Raw genomic sequence first — 19,035 nt, 5'->3', positions numbered from 1 at the left:
ACGCCACCGAGGCCGGTCGCCAGATAAAAGAAGACAGGACAGCACATACGTAATGTATAGGTTTCAATGAACTTAAAATAATGTCATATTTTCACTCAATCTATAGTTTGCAATGAACGTAGCTTAAAATAAAAAACGAAAGAAATGTTTTATTCAACGACGCACTCGACACATTTTATTTACGGTTATATGGCGTCAGATATATGGTTAAGGACCACAAAGATATAGAGAGATGAAACACGCTGTCGGCACTTCATGGGCTACTCTTTTCGATTAGCAGCAAGGGATCTTTTATATGCACTATCCCACAGACAGGGTAGTACATACCACGGCCTTTGGTATGTCAGTCGTGTGCACTGAGTGGGACGAGAAATAGCCCAATGGGCCCACCGACGGGGATCAATCCTAGAGCGACAGCGCATCGAGCGAGCGCTTTACCACTGCGCTACTAACTTAAATTAATGTACACACACACTCGTATTGTATAAATTTCGAATCGTCTAGATCACCAAATGAAGTTTCTTGAGGTTGGGTAGGGAGATGTTGGAATGACTAAACAGAGATATTAGCTTTGAGCAGAGAGAGGAAGGGGTTCGAACCCCCAAACCTTCCCTCAGCAGACGCGCCTGCTATGTGATTTAACTTACTGGTTTACACCATCTACGAATATGTGACAAAACTAATTTAATCAGACCGTGACAATTACCTGATTTAATAGGCCCTAGGAAGGGGGGGGGGGGGGGGGGGTGCGGTTTGGGGTAGAAAGTGTATTTGTCAATGAATTTTCCGTTGAAGCATGACCCAGAGTGTAGATCCCCATCCACCTTGAACAATTTCGCGCCCATCCACTCGTTACATACAGAATGAAAACGAAAGAGAACGCAGGACAGTCCTGTACCTCGAGTACGAAACGTTTACTTCCTGGTTGGAGAGAGGACACAAAATGTCGAAGTGTTTGTCGTCTCTGCTTCTCGTCGCATCGTGGATTTGTTTTAAAACACACTCAGTGTCAGGTAGGAGAAATTCAGAAATTATTAGGCATTACCTTAATAGCAAAGAGGCTAATAGGCGCTAGATGTTTTACAAGTGAGGATTTCGGTTTTAGATATTATAGGTATTCAACACCACAAACACAGCCTGTATACACAGACACATACACACGCATATACACACATATACGTGCGCACGCTCGCAAACACACACACACACACACACACACACACACACACACACACACACACACACACACACACATACACACACACATGAATATATGTAAGGTTTGGATTTTTTCTTTCTTTACGACTCTCAGCTGTATTTCGCTCTATAGTACTAATTAATAATAAACCCATGGACGGGCGTGGCGTGGTCTGGAACTAAGTAGCGGGTGCGGGATGCGGCTAATATAAACCAAGCGGAAAATTGTGTTTACAGTTTCCATGGACACCTATATAAATAGCCTAACATTGCACTGTAAAATAGTTTTAGCCTCAGCGGGTTTGCGCGTGGGGAGTTTGAGTATCCACATGTACACATACCCGTATGCAGTCAGGCGAGTCAAGTGACCTTACGTTACACAACGTATATTTCGCTATCAGGTCGTAAAACAGCTTATATTACGAATAGGACAGGAACATATAATTGTTTAACGACATTTAGCATATTTGAAAACTTGAAAGACTAATTAAACATGGTAATTTCGACACTTGGTTCCATTTAAATATGTATCCGAGTACGAGACGAGTGTCTGACTGGTAGTAATATGTGATATATTTTTTATTTGTGCAAATGCTCACAATAAATTAAAAATACTTTTATTCAGTGTACAGCAAGGTACATTACAGGCTAAAACCAAAATTTGTTAAGTATGAAATGCTCATGGGAACACCTGCGAAAATGAAGAATGTTAATTAAAACATTGTTTAGACCTGTTTTTGTACTAGTACATTATGTGGCAGTCTGGAAAAAGAAATAGTACTCCGGATGTGGAGTTGGGGATGGTGTTGGGGTGTGTCGCAGTCCTCTAAACATGATGGAGGAAAACTAAGTACACTCATACCTGCATTGTTTATATTGACGAAAATAATCCACGTATTTCCCGCAGGGTTACACATGACACCATGAAACTATTTCTGTTTAAAGAAATAGAAATAAGTTGTTATGTTTACCCCAGAATGTTATTGTATTTTTATCTTACAGGCGCCTGTATGTCAGGGATGTATGGTTTGGACTGTAGCTACAACTGTCACTGTGACGCTGCCAACTGCACTGATGTTAAAGGTTGTTCTGGTAGGTGCCAGGAAGGATGGTCTGGACCAAGATGCACAACAGGTAAACTAATTCTGTGATGACTATTCCTGAAATGATTATATGAATTAAGGACTAATTTCAAGTGTATGTATGTATGTATATATATATATATATATATATATATATATATATATATATATATATATATATATATATATATATATATGTATATGTATATGTATATGTATCTATGTGTGTGTGTGTGTGTGTGTGTGTGTGTGTGTGTGTGTGTGTGTGTGTGTGTGTGTGTGTGTGTGAGAGTGTGTATGTATGTACGTATTGATGTATTGATGTATGGGGTCTACAATCTACGCGGTCGATCCCGCTTACGTACACGAAACAGTGGGCAGACCTGGCACTGGCTAGTATGTATTGATGTATGAATATCTATATAATTATTGTATGTATGTCGAGGTTGACTGTTACATACATAGATATTAACGCACTGGCGAAGGGGATAACTACATCCTTTCTGGCCTCACAAAAGTCCCATGCCGTTGCTGGGACTCGAACCTGTGGCACCGAATCGCCAGCAAATTTCAAGAAACAACACGATGTTCTCTGAGCCATTGAGGCATTCATAAAAAAGATGCTCTTTAACTCAACCACATGCATGAGGCCTACAACCTACGCGGTCGATCCAGCTTACGTGCATGAAACAGAGGGCAGACCTGGCGCTGGCTAGTATGTATTGATGTATGAATATCAATATATTGTATGTATGTCGAGGTTGACTGTGACATACATATATATTAACGCACTGGCGCAGGGGATAATTAAATCATTTCTGGTCTCACAAAGTGTACCATGCCGTTGCTGGATCTCGAACCTATGGCACCGAATCGCTCGCAAATTGAAGACTAACCACGATGCGTTCTGAGCTATCCAGACATCCATAAAAACGATGCAGTTTAACTCAACCACATGCATGCGTGTATGTATGTATACATCTCTCTATATCTCTCCCCTCTCTCTCTATGTACACGCACGCACGTACGTACGCACGCACACACATACGTATGTATGTATGTATGTGTGTATGTATATATATACATATATTATTCCTATTATTATGGCCAATGTCATAAATATAACATGAAATATATATAACTATGAAACTGTTTAATGTAAATCACGTGTGTTATATAAAGATATAGAGTACTTTCAGTGTTTTACATTATACGAGTATGCCAAGTCAGCATTAAAGCGAAAACAGTTTCACTATTTGTTAAATATAATATAGGTCATAGACAAATGTTTATATTTTTCTTGATTTATATTGCAACGTGTTTAACCAGTTTTTTGTTCATCAATTAAAGAACAGTGCGTAAGATGCTTACAGTCACCGGTACCAGTACTATATTAATTGTGAGGGTATTTTATTTTAGCAGCTAAATGTGTTACAAATATAATGTTATTTAATCATGCAATACTATATTAATAGTATTTCAATTGATATTTCAGAAAATGTAGCCTTACAGAAAACTGCCTACCAGAGTTCATACATCCCAGGGTTCACGGATGTCGCTGTGCTTGCTGTAGATGGCAACCGTCGCGCTCGTGGAGGATTCTGTATGGTAACTGGTATTCATCAGCCATACACGTGGTGGGAAGTAGACTTGGAAAGAGACTACTACATACACAAGATAGATATTTACTTCCGCACCGACTGTAAGTAGTGCATTATATATGCAAACTATGCCTGCCTAAACCCAAATTTCATTTACATGTTACAGGCATATACATACTTACTTATATTCATCGTTATCCCCTAAACACTTCAAACATTTTCGCCAATGGCCATTAGGAACATATTTATTTAACCATGTGGACCTTATACAAAATCATCATTGTTATTTGATGTGTAAGACGAAGTAAAGACAGTTGCAAGAGCGACAACGTTAGCAATACCAGAGTATAAACCGTTGTATGGACATTAATAAAACAAGCCTGTCATTGTGTAGACTCATATGCCCTCAAAACAAAGCTTCCGGAACTGCCAACCAGAGAACCGAAACATCGAAGGATCTTAAATGTAACTATAGTTCAACCCATCGTCATGGGGTTTTTTAATGTTTTTATTTTAAAAAAAAATTAAGCCTATATTTGTGTGCAATTTAGAAAACAATCGGCTCAGAAATAAATAACTTGTAGTAAATTCCATAGTATAAAAAAGGCGTTCCCTGTGGAAAGGACTATAGACTGTGTCGTGTATGTTTCTACTGAACCGTGTTTTCGATTAATGGACCCGTTTTAACCACTACAATTACATATTAATGACATGTTTGTAAATCTGTATATACAACGTGTTTCTGATCATTTACCGCTGCCCAAACTAGTTTGTAAATTCTAATATGCATACGAACTTACAGGGGAATAAAATCTAGTTTGAGCTACTATGGAATGAATGAATGAATGAATGAATGAATGAATGAATGTTTAACGACACCCCAGCACGAAAAATACATCGTCTATTGGGTGTCAAACTACGGTAATGCAAACAACATCAATACAAGAATTCAACATTTAAATAAAAACAGTGTAAAGGACTGTGCAAAAATACAAATATCACAGATACATACTGACTTTTACTAAAAAAGTCTATTTTGTACTGTATTGGCCATTCTCAAGGAGAATGTTACACCCCTGCACCACGGCGAGGTTGCAGCACGCGCGAGCTACTACGGGACCATTGTGCTACAATCAGTTTAGTTTATACATAGAAAAATTATAAACCAAAACAGCAAAAACGAAAAGAAAAGAAAAGTAAATGAAGAAGAAAAAAAAAAGAAGGAAAAAGAAGACAATACGTTTTTCTTTGTGTCTACTTAGCAAGCATTCTCAACATAGACAATAGTAATGGTTTATGATAATATATTTATTAAATATACCCTCTGGTAGTTGTAGTTGTAGTAGTAGTAGTAGTAGTAGTAGTAGTAGTAGTAGTAGTAGTAGTAGTAGTAGTAGTAGTAGTAGCAACAGTAGTAGTAGTAGTTTTTGAAGTTGTAGTAGGAGTGGTAGTAGTAGTAATAGTAGCATGAGTAGTGGTAGTAGTAGTATTCATTAGCAATAGAGTAGTAGTATTAGTAGTGGTAGTGGTAGTATTACTAGTAGTAGTAGTAGTGGTAGTAGTAGTAGTAATAGTAGTAGTAGTAGTAGTAGTAGTAGTAGTAATAGTAGTAGTGGTGGTAGTAGTAGTAGTAGTAGTAGTAGTAGTAGTAGTGGTAGTAGTAGTAGTAGTAGTAGTAGTAGTAGTAGTAGTAGTAGTAGTAGTAGTAGTAGTAGTAGTAGTAGTAGTAGTAGTAGTGGTGGTAGTAGTGGTAGTGGTAGTGGTAGTGGTAGTAGTAGTAGTAGTAGTGGTAGTAGTAGTAGTAGTAGTAATAGTAGTAGTAGTAGTAGTGGTGGTAGTGGTAGTACCAGTAGTACCAGTACTAGTAGCAGTAGTAGTAGTAGTAGTAGTAGTAGTAGTAGTAGTAGTAGTAGTAGTAGTAGTAGTATTAGTATTAGTAGTGGTAGTAGTAGTAGTAGTAGTAGTAGTACAACAGCAGCAGTAGCAGCAGTAGTCGTAGTAGTAGTAGTAGGAATAGTAATAATAGAAGTAGTTTCCTTACACACCCGTTGGCGAGAACATCATGCATTATTTATGATAACACATACTTGTTAACACACGTACGTGTATTAACAGTTCGAAGATATACGATGATAGTTGATGACCAGAGGCCTAATTCACTAATCTCGCAACTTTGTGATCTCGCAGTGCAATGCTAAAATACTTACAAAGAGGATGCTTTGTTGTCTAGCAGACCCTAAGAGACCTTTGTGAATTAGGCTCCAGGTCACCAATGCCATACGCCAAGTAAAACAAACAGAGCGATGGAAATCGATCACACTGTGATGTATAGTTAACTTGACAATCATGTGTCTGTGACGTGTAAGTCAGCTACAAGTGAAATGGATGTAAGTAACTTTTATTCGAAAAAGATGTTAAAATTTGCTTAAAACTGGGTTTTGAGGTTATGTAAGAAATCTAATAATACATTCGTGTCCGTTAGATAACATTTATCTCACAACTCGTTGTTTAAAAACGTATTAAACTCGCTGTCGCTCGTTAGATACATTTTTAAACAATTCGTTGTGAGATAAATGGTATCTAACGGCCATTCATATATTATTCTCTATGTAGTAGCAATAGAAGCAGTAGTAGTAATAGCAGTAGAAGTAGTAGTAATACTACTACTACTACAACTAGCGGCAATAGAATATATAATAAAATATGTTATCCATGGCATCTATACATTATTATTTTAATAGTTAGAGATCGTAGAAACGGTGTTCACATCTACAGCTCAACAGAAGCCAGGAAAGCGAATACGGGCCACCTGTGTGGTGCGGCCACTATAAACAGTCCTGATGTAACAACCATTACATGTGACAGTACAGCCAGATATATCACTCTCTACCAGAATACATCAAACAGTAATGGTGAAAGAATCATGGACTTTTGCGAAGTAGAAGTGTATGGTAAGTATATATTCCAGTATATTCCATTGACCACTCATACCACTGTGCCCTATTTGCGATACACTGTGCCCTATTTATGATTTGCTAGTTTGTAGTTTTTGCTCTTATTTTGTAATATACACCTCATTGATCTCACATTTAATCAGTGTCATATTGTTTGATTATAGGTGTCGGCCTTCAGCTATTTCATAAATAATAATATATATAATAAATATTATTTCAAACTTTGAACACAGATGTATTGGCTACAACAATCCATTAATTCTGAAACAAAACCGTCATACATGATCAGCGCCGTATCTCTGCCCAATACGGACTCGAATGGGCATTTGACAAAATAGTCTTTAATTGCACGAATCTCTATCTAATGCTTCGTCTATAGGAGGACAGCCACTCTCGAGGAAATCCTTTACTGGAGATTTTATCCCTCTTGTACTGCCAAAAGAGGACAACCACTCTCAGACTAGTTTAGTAAATCAAACCTAATAGAGTAATAATTAGTGACAAAACCTAACAGTGACCAGAAACATAATTAGTTCAGCATAAAAGTTGATTTTAATTTATTTTCCCTGCTTAATATATCCAGTTAAGGGTTATGCACGTTGTTCTGGGCCCAGACCTCAGTGATGTTTGCTCAGTATTGGCAACACTGAAGTAGAATACACTGATCAAGCCCCGTGAGAACAATCTAGCGGGTATAGGTTTTTATACAATATTTATTTCCAATATTTAGAATGAAATTGGCAAAGAGGTGAAGCTTTACATTTTGTATACACATTTTATCAGCACGAATGGTAACAGTAGTATTACATTAAGCATATTCCAGTCAAAGAAGTAAGGATTAAACCGTTCTGGATTACCTAATGAGAGTAGGTTTTCGTTATCCTTTAAGTGTTTTAAACGTATGCTGCTTTTGGCACTTCGTCGATCATTTGGACACTGATGACCGTAGAATCGATTTTGTGACGCGTCCACATTCCATACACTCGACCATGCCGTGTCAAAAACTACGCTTACAGACACCTCGAGCCTGTATCCAGTGTAACGCATATACGAATTATTTGAAGTCAAATATATATGTATAAAAACAAAATTGTATGTGGTATCGAGCAATCTTCAAATGAGCCTAGGTGTGTTATTTCATGAAATGAAATTAGTCATAGCCTTCTCACGCCCAGCAAATTTGGCCTTTCTCTAACCTTTGCTGCCCAAGAATGGTTATTTTTATAGCCAGGTAAACGCAGTATTAATGTTCGTGATATTGGATATTTGTCTATATTATTATCATTATACAATTTCTTGAGGAGTTCACGCATCTATATTCCTTTCGAAAACATGAGCGCTTCACACGCTTGTCCATCAAAAGATGATCATTTCCTGCATATCTAGGGACGGGATGTTGCCCAGTGGTACAGCGCTCGCTCGATGCGCGGTGGGTCTGGGATCGATCCCAGTCGGTGGACCCTTTGGGTTATTTCTCGTTCCAGCCAGTGCACCACGACTGGTATATGAAAGGCCGTGGCATGTACTACCCTGTCTGTGGGATGGTGCATATAAAAGATCCCTTGCTGCAAATCGAAAAGATTAGCCCATGAAGTGGCGACAGCGGGTTTCCTCTCTTAATATCTGTGTGGTCCTTAACCATATGTCTGACGACATATAACCTTAAATAAAATGTGTTGAGTGCGTCGTTGAATAAAACATTTCCTTCCTTCCTTCCTTCATATCTAGAGTTATGGCCTATTGTTTCATCCTTGCATATGGTATAGGAGTAAAACGTAGTTATAATGAATGCATTATTTTAGTTTGTGATCCTGGAACGTTTGGTGAGGACTGCAGTCAGTTTTGTCACTGCCTGAATGGACCGTGTAACTACACAACTGGAGAATGTACAGGAGGATGTAAACCAAACTGGACTGGGGTGAACTGTAATGGTATGACATAGCTTCATAATTATATCGCCGATGTCTATTTACATGTATATGAACCAACTGTTGTTGGTTAATTATTTCACCACTTTGGGAAGGGACACAAGCAACCACCTATGTTCTATCACTACCAGCGATGTTTGAGCATTGTGTTGACGGGAAAGGCGTTCATATTGTATTAACAAAAGAGAACAAGGTAACCAGATGGATACAATATAGTACATATTACATATAATTCATCTATTCAGGGTTTGCACGCGCGTACGCGCGTGTGTGTGTGTGTGTGTGTGCGCGCGCGTTTCGTGCGTGCGTGCATGTGCCTATGTGTGTGTGTGTGTGTGTGTGTGTGTGTGTGTGTGTGTGTGTGTGTCCGGGGATTGAGATGTGGTGAATTGGAATTGCAAAATCAGTATTCTTAACCAGATCCAAACACATGATGGTCTATATTTTTCTTATCGATCAGCATTTCACTTCCAACCTCAACAGTTTTTTTTATGCGTGTAACATATTATATAATAGAGTAAATTATCATTTCCTTGAAGACAATGTGAAGTATTCTGTTCAGCAGATTCAGTTCGTCATATACTGCGAGGATTTGAACGATCGACCCCCAGTATAAGAGTCCACCATATTTGCAACCTGAGCTAATAGGGAAATTCGCACTAACTACTGTTAGTGGGAGCACTTCATACCAACACTACTATTAAGAATATTTAAAACCAGTTACAAAAGTCGGTAATATTAGCATGAATATTTTCAGGTTGTGATTCCAATCACTACAGTGACTTATGCAGAACACAATGTTCCAGTAGACACTGTGACAAAATAACAGGGACATCATCATGTGACCTAAGAGGGTCATGTGACAATGGATGTGACCCAGGGTGGAAGGGAACAGACTGTCTGGAAAGTAATATAAATAGTTTTATCTTATTAGACAAAGTACAGCAATATGTGACTATTGTTAGTTCCTAAGAGTATTTCTGTATAGTATTGTAATGTGATTAGTGAAATAATAAAACATAAGTTGAGTAAATGAATAATATGCTATATTTAATATAATGGATCTTTTCTACTTCTAAATCCTAAATAGGATGTCCAGAAGCAAACTTCAGTCTATCTAAGATTATTTAAACAATTATTTCCCATTCAAGAGAATATGAAACTCTAAATGTATATAAGAATATATATCCTTGAAATGTGAAGATATGGCGCATTAATCTCAGTTTTATATTTATGTAATTCCATAAAAATTAGAATGTTAAAGGTAATAAGCCTGGCCACGTGTTTGACCTTGTACATTTCACCATGGACTTGGTGACTCTAGGTTGTGCCCATGACGGGTGCTACATGTGGGGCATGACATGCCATCACAGCTGTATATATTCCATTGAGCTCTATCCTGTGTAAGTGTGGATTTTGTAAGATAGACTTGGTAGTGGACGAGCCTCTGATAGAGGGTCATGAAAGCTGCCACGACTTTACATAAAAATCATTTCGACTCTGCCTTGTACAGATATACAGTATATTTCACGAAATTGAATTTTGTCATTTAGACTTACAAATAACTTTCCATGTCATAAATATTTCAGAGTGCCCAGCCAGTCAATATGGGAAAGCTTGTACAAAATCGTGTGTGAACCGGAAATGTCTGGATAGTTCTCGTTCCTGTGATCACGTGACTGGAGAGTGTGTCGGCGGCTGTAAAAGAGGCTATCAATCTGTGGATTGTACCGAATGTATGTAGTTTGTTTTGATTTACCATCCAAATGTTGGGTACTGCTGTAAATATTCAAAATTAACATCACAGCCAGTGTTCAACAAATACTTCATAAGTCACTAGCTCTCACAGAAACTTTCGCTAGTGGCCTGTATTTTATAGTAATACAGTTGATAATATTCACTAGCCAAGGCCAAAAATGGTTTAGCCGGGCCCGAGGGCTAGTTGATTTGTTGAACCTTGCCACAACCCCTATAACTATCACATATAAGGAATGTTTCTTGTTGAATATGTTGTTATCACTTTCTGGAAATGATGCTAATAGATAATGAAAGTGTTCAGTTTAAACCTTGGCTGGATATAATAAGGACACTAATTTCCATCATCACAGATTTTTAATACAGGATAATCTGCTCAAGCCACTTGTCTTAAGGTACAACCTTTTGGTCTAGTCACGTAGATAATTAATAGGTTTACTGAATTTGCGTACTTCACATATATGCCTTTTAAATATGTCAATACATGAAAGTAACAACTGTAACGCGTCATGTGATAATCGACACTGCAGTGGTAATCAAGACTGTGACAGATACTTTGGAGCCTGTACTCAGGGCTGCATGAGTGGCTGGGAATCGACAGACTGCACAGTTGGTATGTTTCTATTACGTATACATAAGGTAACATGACTATTCAGATATTGTTATAATTGTACTGAGTGTAATATCAGTGATTGAGCAGTAATTGCAATATCAAAACATATTTGATAGCAGTCAGAAATATATATAAATATGTGCGAAACAAGATTAATTGATCACAAGGTTTGAAAATGTCTTTATCATTATAGTATGCAATATATATACATAACTTCACATACGTTGTTTTCGCTTCCTATTTATTGCACGAGTTTATTTTGCGTAATAACATATACCACGAGTCCACGTAGCGGTCAAGTGGTATGTTCTTTCGCAAAATAAACGAGTGCAATAAATAGGAAGCGAAAACAATGTATGTGAAGTTCTGTATTTATTACATACCTTCTTTTATGTTTTACAAAAACGGTTTGTAATTTAAAATCATAACAGCACTGTTAAATCTATGATCAAAACTCCTTTCATGGATTTGCTTAACGTTAAGAATCATACTCTGCGGCAATCTTGTGTAATGTTTCAAATACGATGTGACGTCATTTGTAAATCATATATGACGTCAGTAAATAAATGGTGTTAACTGCAGTAAAACTAAAAAGGGAATTCTCCATTTACCAGTTCCGGTCCAGATTGCACAGAATAAATTTATTACATGGTTTGAAAATGTCTTTATCACTATAGGAAGATTGAATAGGTATGTAATACAATATTATAATACCTGGATACCTTCTTTGTATGGCTCATTTACAGATGGCCAGTGTTAGCCCACCAAATATATTATCGCTGGTCCCTGGTCAGCGTGTGCGTCGATTTTGAACTTCAGGTCTTTTTAAATTTTTTCTTCAACATTTCCCATGGTGGCTACAACAGCGCCCTCTATACCAGTAATAATGCTGCGCCACCTCAAATGATAATACATGTATTGTGATGCACCATGATACTGTGGGTCCAGATAATGTCATTTGTTGACAAAGTCGAAGTCATAAACTTTACCGTGGCTATATGACGCAAATGGAAGGGCAACATTTTTTTTTTTTTTAAATGAAGGTTATCAAATTAAAATATGAAAAAATTAAACACCTCCACTTTTCATATTTCTTTTAAAAAGTTCATAGTCAAGTAAGATATGAGGCTCCAGCTGTAATTATTTCAGTTATATGTACGCATTCTCAATATATGTTCAGACGTAAATATGTGTTGTACATATATTATATGTACAACTGTGATTCATTGTTCCCAATGTTGCTACTATATTTGTGATTTAGGACAACACATCAATACCTGAATTGACTATAATTGTATCTGAAACAAATTATCTAAACGTGTCGTACCACCATTATTATTTACCCTGTGTTTGTTGCAGAATGCCGTGATGGCACGTACGGTCCTGAGTGTAGATTCAACTGTAATGAAAGACACTGTACAGGAGACAGCAAGTCATGTGATGCACAAACTGGAACTTGTCTTAATGGTTGTCAGTCCGGATGGAAGACAACAAGTTGTATCGTAGGTTAGTTAAATAAACATTAGTCATATACAATATTGCATGTGTTACAGTGTATTATTTTATTTCTTTGTTGTAAATAGGCAATCATATTTGTAAATATGTATCACTATAACAGACAGAATTAAGATATTTGTTATTTGTCTCTTCACAGACAATACAACATAGCCAATATTAATTTATGCTTACAGCTGACGACACACTACGCACACACACACGTACGCACACACGCACGCATGCACGCACACACACACGCACGCACGCACACACACAAGCATGCATGCACACATACATACATACACACATATATATATATATATATATATATATATATATATGTATGTATGTATGTATGTATGTATGTATGTATGTATGTATCAAGGGGTTAGTGCCAGAACCACTTATCTCCTTTCCACTTCAGTCTGAGAAAACTGCACTGAAAACGTTCGAATGCATTTAAAAATCGGAAACATAACTTTTACTAAATATTTTGCTTTTAGATGCTAGCAGTTATTTGTTTTAGTATAAACCTTAAAAGTGTTGTCTGCTAATAATAATAAATCATCATATAATTAGATGAAGAACTATTTAATTTATTCTGGCTCCTGGAACTTGAACACAAACAGCTCCAACCAGCATGCCAGAGCAAGCTATTTTATAAACAGTTTTTCTTAGTCCAGCATATGTGACAAATTGTGTGAAATCTCAAGTCAAGAATAATGTTATCTTGCAGTGAGTCCACGTGGCATACAGTAAACGCTTAATTTCACAGCAGCTCTAAGACACCTAATTGGGTCTGTGTTGTTAATACTTTGAAAATGTACTGGCGGCATGAAGTAATTGTAAACAATAACAAATTATCTTTGGATGGCAGACACTGGAAAGGGTCATGGGTGTTTCCAGCTGTGTGCACAGTAACATTATCCTACACTGAGATGGTGAATTGGGCTCCCTGGTATTGTAGCAGGTTGCTAGAAGCTCTTAACAACTGTAGAAAAACAATTTGTCAAACAAAACAAAGCCTTAAAACCAGTTATAACAGATATATTTGTTATACTAATTATTACATGAAATGTAAGCTATCATACCAGTTATAACAGATATATTTATTACACTATTAAAATACGAAATGTAAGCTATCAGAGTAAACTGCTCCATCTGTAGTGTTGAGCTACTGACTGAATTAATAATCAACCGTTAAGATAAATTAATACGTTTAATGATTTTTAATACACAGTAATTTAACGAAACAAAATGAATACAGGGCCAGTAACTATATTCAGCATTTTTACTTAAACGTTTTCACTCGTTCTAAAGTGTCTACGTGTTGACATGTTCTAAAACAAATGTTCTTCAACTTAATGATTTAAACAGCAATTTAGAGAGAAAAAATGACAAATATATTTACAATCAAAGTGTAATGATTCCTAGCAGAATGTGCATTGTCGTAGGTTTTACAAAAATGCACAAACATTTCCTCGTCTGTAAGATGTTTGCATGTAACATAGGTCAGATGTTACTGAAACAATGTTCAGAAGTTATATGTGATAAAAACTTACTAAAATAATATGACATTAGCAAATAATTACCACAATTCTACTTCCCTTAATTCATTTTGTTGAGTACATTTTAAATATTCAAGTAATACTACTAAAGGTACCCGTGTTGAAACCAAAATCTATTGATTGATATTATTTAAATTGCACATATATGCACTGGCGTATCCGGGTAGCCAGGGATTGGGCACAAGAGGACCTTGACTTCTCGAATATACCTCTTTTTCACAATACCAACTTTTATAATGCATGTCACCCCATAAAATGTGTAAAAGCAGTGCCCTTTATCTCCACTCCAACCCCAATAAACAATCCTGGCTACCCTAATATATATATATCTACTCAAACATGTGCTATTCTTAGTAATACACTGTAGTTGAAACGCAAATGGTCAACAGTCAAATTCACAAAATAACATTTCATTGTTGATAATGTAAACATTGTGTAATAAAACATTTATCTGATAAAAACAATGTATCGATTTACTCAGGCAACACATATGACGTGTGGTACCTTGCATTTTATTTTACCAGCGAAATGTAGGGTGTCTCGTGGAATTTGAGATAAAATAAATGTGTTAATTAGAAATCCCCAATTTTGTAGAAAGTAAAGTTTGTATTTTAAAATTTTGTCTCAAACAAATTTCAACCTCAGGTGAACTGTAGATGCATTGCAATTGTACATTAAATATAATTAGTTTACTGGGATAGTTTTAACATGGTATGTGCACAAATATTTCACAGATTGCGTGCTAAGTATTAGAGTGATTATAAAAGTGTTTTGGTCATGTTGGATTCTGGTTTTATATTCTACTTGTAGTATTATTAGCACCAGTGTACAGTACACACAGGAGAAGGGCTGGTAGGTGTTTTACTGTGGCTAGTGAATTGTTAAAATCACCTGTTCCATGTTGAGTGCATTGTTGGGTTTTTTTAATCATCAAACTCTAAGCGTTTGGTGCTTGTGGATAGTTGTGTATCAAGTTTTAACTGTTATTTTTGTTCCCCTAACACTTCAATATGGCGGAGGTGGGAAAGAGTGTGTGTCCCGTGATCGTGACTATGTGGATCTACAAAACAAAGGTGGCTATGACACAGCACAACTTGAAACGAATCCGGCAAGTGATGTCTTGAAATCTGAGCTGGATTATTATCACATCTTAAACCAGTGTCTTTCCGCAACGTTAATTTTCTAAGACCACCCCACTAAACAGACCACTTTTTAGAAGACCGGAATATTTCCTTCATATTTAATAGTAAAAATTACCCGGTATTCAGACCACCCCGCTATTGCGGATTACGACCAGTAAAGTCAGTCCCGATCGTCGTTTTGCATATATTTCGGCCCCGCCAGTGCGACCAAATTACGATATCAATATATCATATTTGTTCATTCCCAAGGCTGTTCAACAATAACTGATCTAAATTTAATGCTTGCTTTGTTTTAGCCGAGACTGGAACAGGTAACAGGAAGTAAAGTAAACACCAATGTTCTGTCTTTTGAAATGAATTAAAACTGTTAAAGAGAGATACACGTTTAAGTCGTTGAAAAACCGCCCATCGCAATCTGTTCACATAACCAACTTTCAGTTTCCGGAAAACATTGTCAACTGATTAATAATAATGAAGCGATGTAACGCGCTGATTGGCTGCAAGCCAGTCATCAGACTCTAGAGCCGACACTCATTCGGATTACGAGAACAGGCGTTCCACGCGTCAATTAAATAGCATTGTAACCAATAAACTGTCTATACAAATTGCAATAGCCATTCCAGCGGAAAGTCGCTATAATCACGTTTGATGTTGAAAGAAACGATACAGGTCAGAAGTAAGTACAGTTAATATTGAAAAGAAAGGCAGAGATTTTGGATGGCTACGAGAAAAATAAAGATAATGATCGAAAACGTTTATGTGTACGTTCTCCCGTAGAACAGCTGAATACATTAATGTGGGAATGGTTTCAAAGCATGCGCGGTCAAGATGTACCGATTTCAGGCCCCATGTTAAAAATGAAAGCTTTGAAATATGCAACTGAACTTGGAATTGCAGAAAGTGAGTTTAAGGCTTCAAATGGATGGTTAAACAGATTCAGGCAACGACACAATATAGCCTTTGGAATAATCAATGGAGAAAGTGCCAGCGTTTCAGACGAGGATGTCGCGAAGTGGATTGAAAAGGTTTTTTTATCACTTTATACACAACACAATTAAAATTTTAAAAACCTTCTAAATGTTAGTAATTCGGTAATAGGACCACCCCAGTATTAAGACCAATTTTCATAAGTCCCACAGGTGGTCTTAATAGAGGAGTTTCACTGTATATATACATACATACATATATACATACATGTATATACATACATACATACATATATATACATACATGTATGTATGTATATTTCGAGAAAACCAAAACAACAACAACAACAACAAAACCCAAAAGCAGAACAACAACAACTAAAACATTCCACCCCACCCCACCCCCACCCCCCAATTTTTTTTTTAAAAATTAAAAATAATAATAAACCCAAAAAACCCAAAACAAACTAAACAACAAAAACAACAACCCCACTCCCCACAAAACAAAACCCCAAACAAAACAACCGAACAACAAGAACCAAAAATAACCCCAAACGAAAAGAAGAAGAAGAAGAAGAAACAACAACAAATCTGAATGATAAAACCTAATACGTAAGCAGGGCCGTATCTCTACACAATGCAAAGTCGAATAGATACTTGGCAAAATAGTGGTTGACTCCATGCATCTGTATCTTGTACCTCATTTATATGAGGGCAGCCACTCCCGAGAAAATAATTACGTCTGTAAATAACTTTTTGCTGAAAATAAAAACGTTTGCATTTTCTTTTAAAATGTGTACGAAATACAATACTACATTCGTGTCCCATAGATATCGTTTATCTTACAAATCTGTGTTTAAACATGTATCAAACTCGCTTTTGCTAGTTAAGATACGTTTTAAACCAACTCGTAATATAATTGATATATAACGGCCACTCGTGTAGTATTCCATAGATATTTCTGGTTAAGTGAATGTGGCAGATTACTCTTGTACATTTTCCACTTTGTTTGTTTAGCATGTGACAGCGGTACATACGGCCTAGACTGTCAGTTATCATGCTCACAGAGACATTGTCATGACGAAGCTGCCAGTTGCGACCATGTTACTGGTTCCTGTGGAGGTCCATGTAAGGGAGATTGGAAGGAAATAGACTGTACAGGTAGGTATTCTGTATTTGCATACAGTAATGCAATTAACAAAATCTCCAACAAATTTACATTTAAAATATTGTATTACACAGTGTGAAACATATATTTAGAAACAGTCGTGATAGTGTTGGACAGATGAGCTTTTCTAATATAGATTTGTCTGAAAGCTATATCTGAAACTTGGTACAATGATTCTCTTGTTGTATGACAGAATTGACATATGTTTTTATTGATAATGCATGTCCGGCCATGTCGACATTGGGTTAAATTTTGGAGAAAGTTCATATATTATTTTACCATAGTTCGACTTGTGATATATCCTCTGTGATTACAGACGTCATTCTACTATTTGTTGGAAATATTTTGTGATGGCTGTTTCTGAAGATGTTGTGTCTAAACTACATACCCACGAATTTGACGCAAGGGCAAATGTATAAACTTAATGTATGGTTGTAGGTTTTCTAATTTCATTTAATTTTGGATTATTTACTTGATGACTTGCAAAATAATCGCAGGACAAGGTTACGGTCATTTAGAATCTTGTTGATATTTCGTTCTATATTTCTAATTACCGTTATCTCTTGAATTCTTTAATAAATAACTTTCATATTTGGTATGAGTGTTCACGCGCACCCATGATATCAAGTCAATTTGGGACTTTGTTGAAGTTTTTGAAATTGACTCAAAAATATTTTAACGAATGGATTATGCATTTTGTATATTTGTCCACCAGATGTGCCTTTCAGCAGGGCACCTTCAATACAATAACCGTGGTGTCAAGACAAGGTCAATGCCATTTGGAACTATTAAAGGCTTCTTCGATAGCTTTTTTTTGATTGTTTCAAAGGATCGCTTTTACTATTGGTATAAATAATCAGTAAGCGAGTCTTTCACAACTGTATTTATTCCAATGATCTCTATACGGTGCTAGTTTCGATTTAGTAAACTAGTCTGCTTTAATTTTATTTTGGTGTATACTTTGTATTCCCAACAACAGGTACAAAGTCTTATTCCTATCTTTGCACCTGCTTGTGGAAGGAAGCAGTCACGACTAAAATATCCTTTCCACTCTGCCTTGTGCAGTGATAACATTTTGATTTTGAATACAGTTTAGTCTTTCAGAATTGCTTTGACACAGCAAAACGTCTTTGAAAATATCTACGATGAAGGTTTCAAAACTTATTCAACAACAATGATGATTTCGTTATATACGCATCCTTCAGGTTCAGTTTCATATATTCTTTGGCCAAAAAGCAATTTTAATGCAGGATGTTATATAACTTTTATATAATATTGAAATAGCCTTTATTAGAAATGAAGGGCTGGATTTAACTCAGTCGGTTTAGTACTCGCTTGAGGTGGATCCATTCAGCTGATTGTTTTTTCCCCGTTCCAACTGGTGCACTACAACTGGACAAAGGCAGTGTTATGTGCGTTCCTGTCTGTGATGAAGCGCATATACAAGATCTCTTGCTGCATTTGGCAAAATGTAGTGTGTTTCCTCTGATGATTACGAGTCATAATTACCAAATGTTTGACATCCAATAGCTGATGATTAATTAATGAATGTGCTCTATTGGTGTCGTTAAACCAAACAAATTTACTGAAAATGAAAACTTATG

The 19,035-nt window shown here is 36.5% G+C and overlaps 2 protein-coding genes across 2 annotated transcripts in view; both read left to right on the top strand.

Annotated features, from left to right (window-relative positions):
• Positions 1 to 844: 844 nt before the first annotated feature.
• On the top strand, positions 845 to 9,378 carry LOC121387113 (multiple epidermal growth factor-like domains protein 10). Its single transcript, XM_041518137.1, has 6 exons — positions 845 to 1,013; positions 2,200 to 2,331; positions 3,775 to 3,981; positions 6,622 to 6,831; positions 8,637 to 8,765; positions 9,302 to 9,378. The coding sequence occupies exons 1-6, from the start codon at positions 944 to 946 to the stop codon at positions 9,376 to 9,378; spliced, it is 825 nt and encodes a 274-aa protein (XP_041374071.1). The 5' UTR covers positions 845 to 943.
• Positions 9,379 to 16,194: 6,816 nt separating this feature from the next.
• The window catches only part of LOC121387112 (protein draper-like), a 6,699-nt gene continuing 3,858 nt past the window's right edge, over positions 16,195 to 19,035 (top strand). Inside the window, exons 1-2 of the mRNA XM_041518136.1 lie at positions 16,195 to 16,237; positions 17,281 to 17,424. Of these exons, the coding sequence (XP_041374070.1) occupies positions 16,195 to 16,237; positions 17,281 to 17,424 (187 nt within the window). The remainder of the gene's footprint in view (positions 16,238 to 17,280; positions 17,425 to 19,035) is intronic.

Source organism: Gigantopelta aegis, chromosome 13 (genome assembly GCF_016097555.1).
Source record: "Gigantopelta aegis isolate Gae_Host chromosome 13, Gae_host_genome, whole genome shotgun sequence".
NCBI lineage: Eukaryota > Metazoa > Mollusca > Gastropoda > Neomphalida > Peltospiridae > Gigantopelta > Gigantopelta aegis.
This window is presented reverse-complemented; position numbering and strand designations above follow the sequence as displayed.

Excerpts from the sequence above, each read along its gene's own strand:
- LOC121387113 (XM_041518137.1), top strand. The coding sequence starts at position 944 with ATGTCGAAGTGTTTGTCGTCTCTGCTTCTCGTCGCATCGTGGATTTGT. Across the intron at positions 2,332-3,774 it reads TGGACCAAGATGCACAACAG|AAAATGTAGCCTTACAGAAA; the intron begins GTAAACTAATTC and ends TTGATATTTCAG. Across the intron at positions 3,982-6,621 it reads TATTTACTTCCGCACCGACT|TTAGAGATCGTAGAAACGGT; the intron begins GTAAGTAGTGCA and ends TTATTTTAATAG.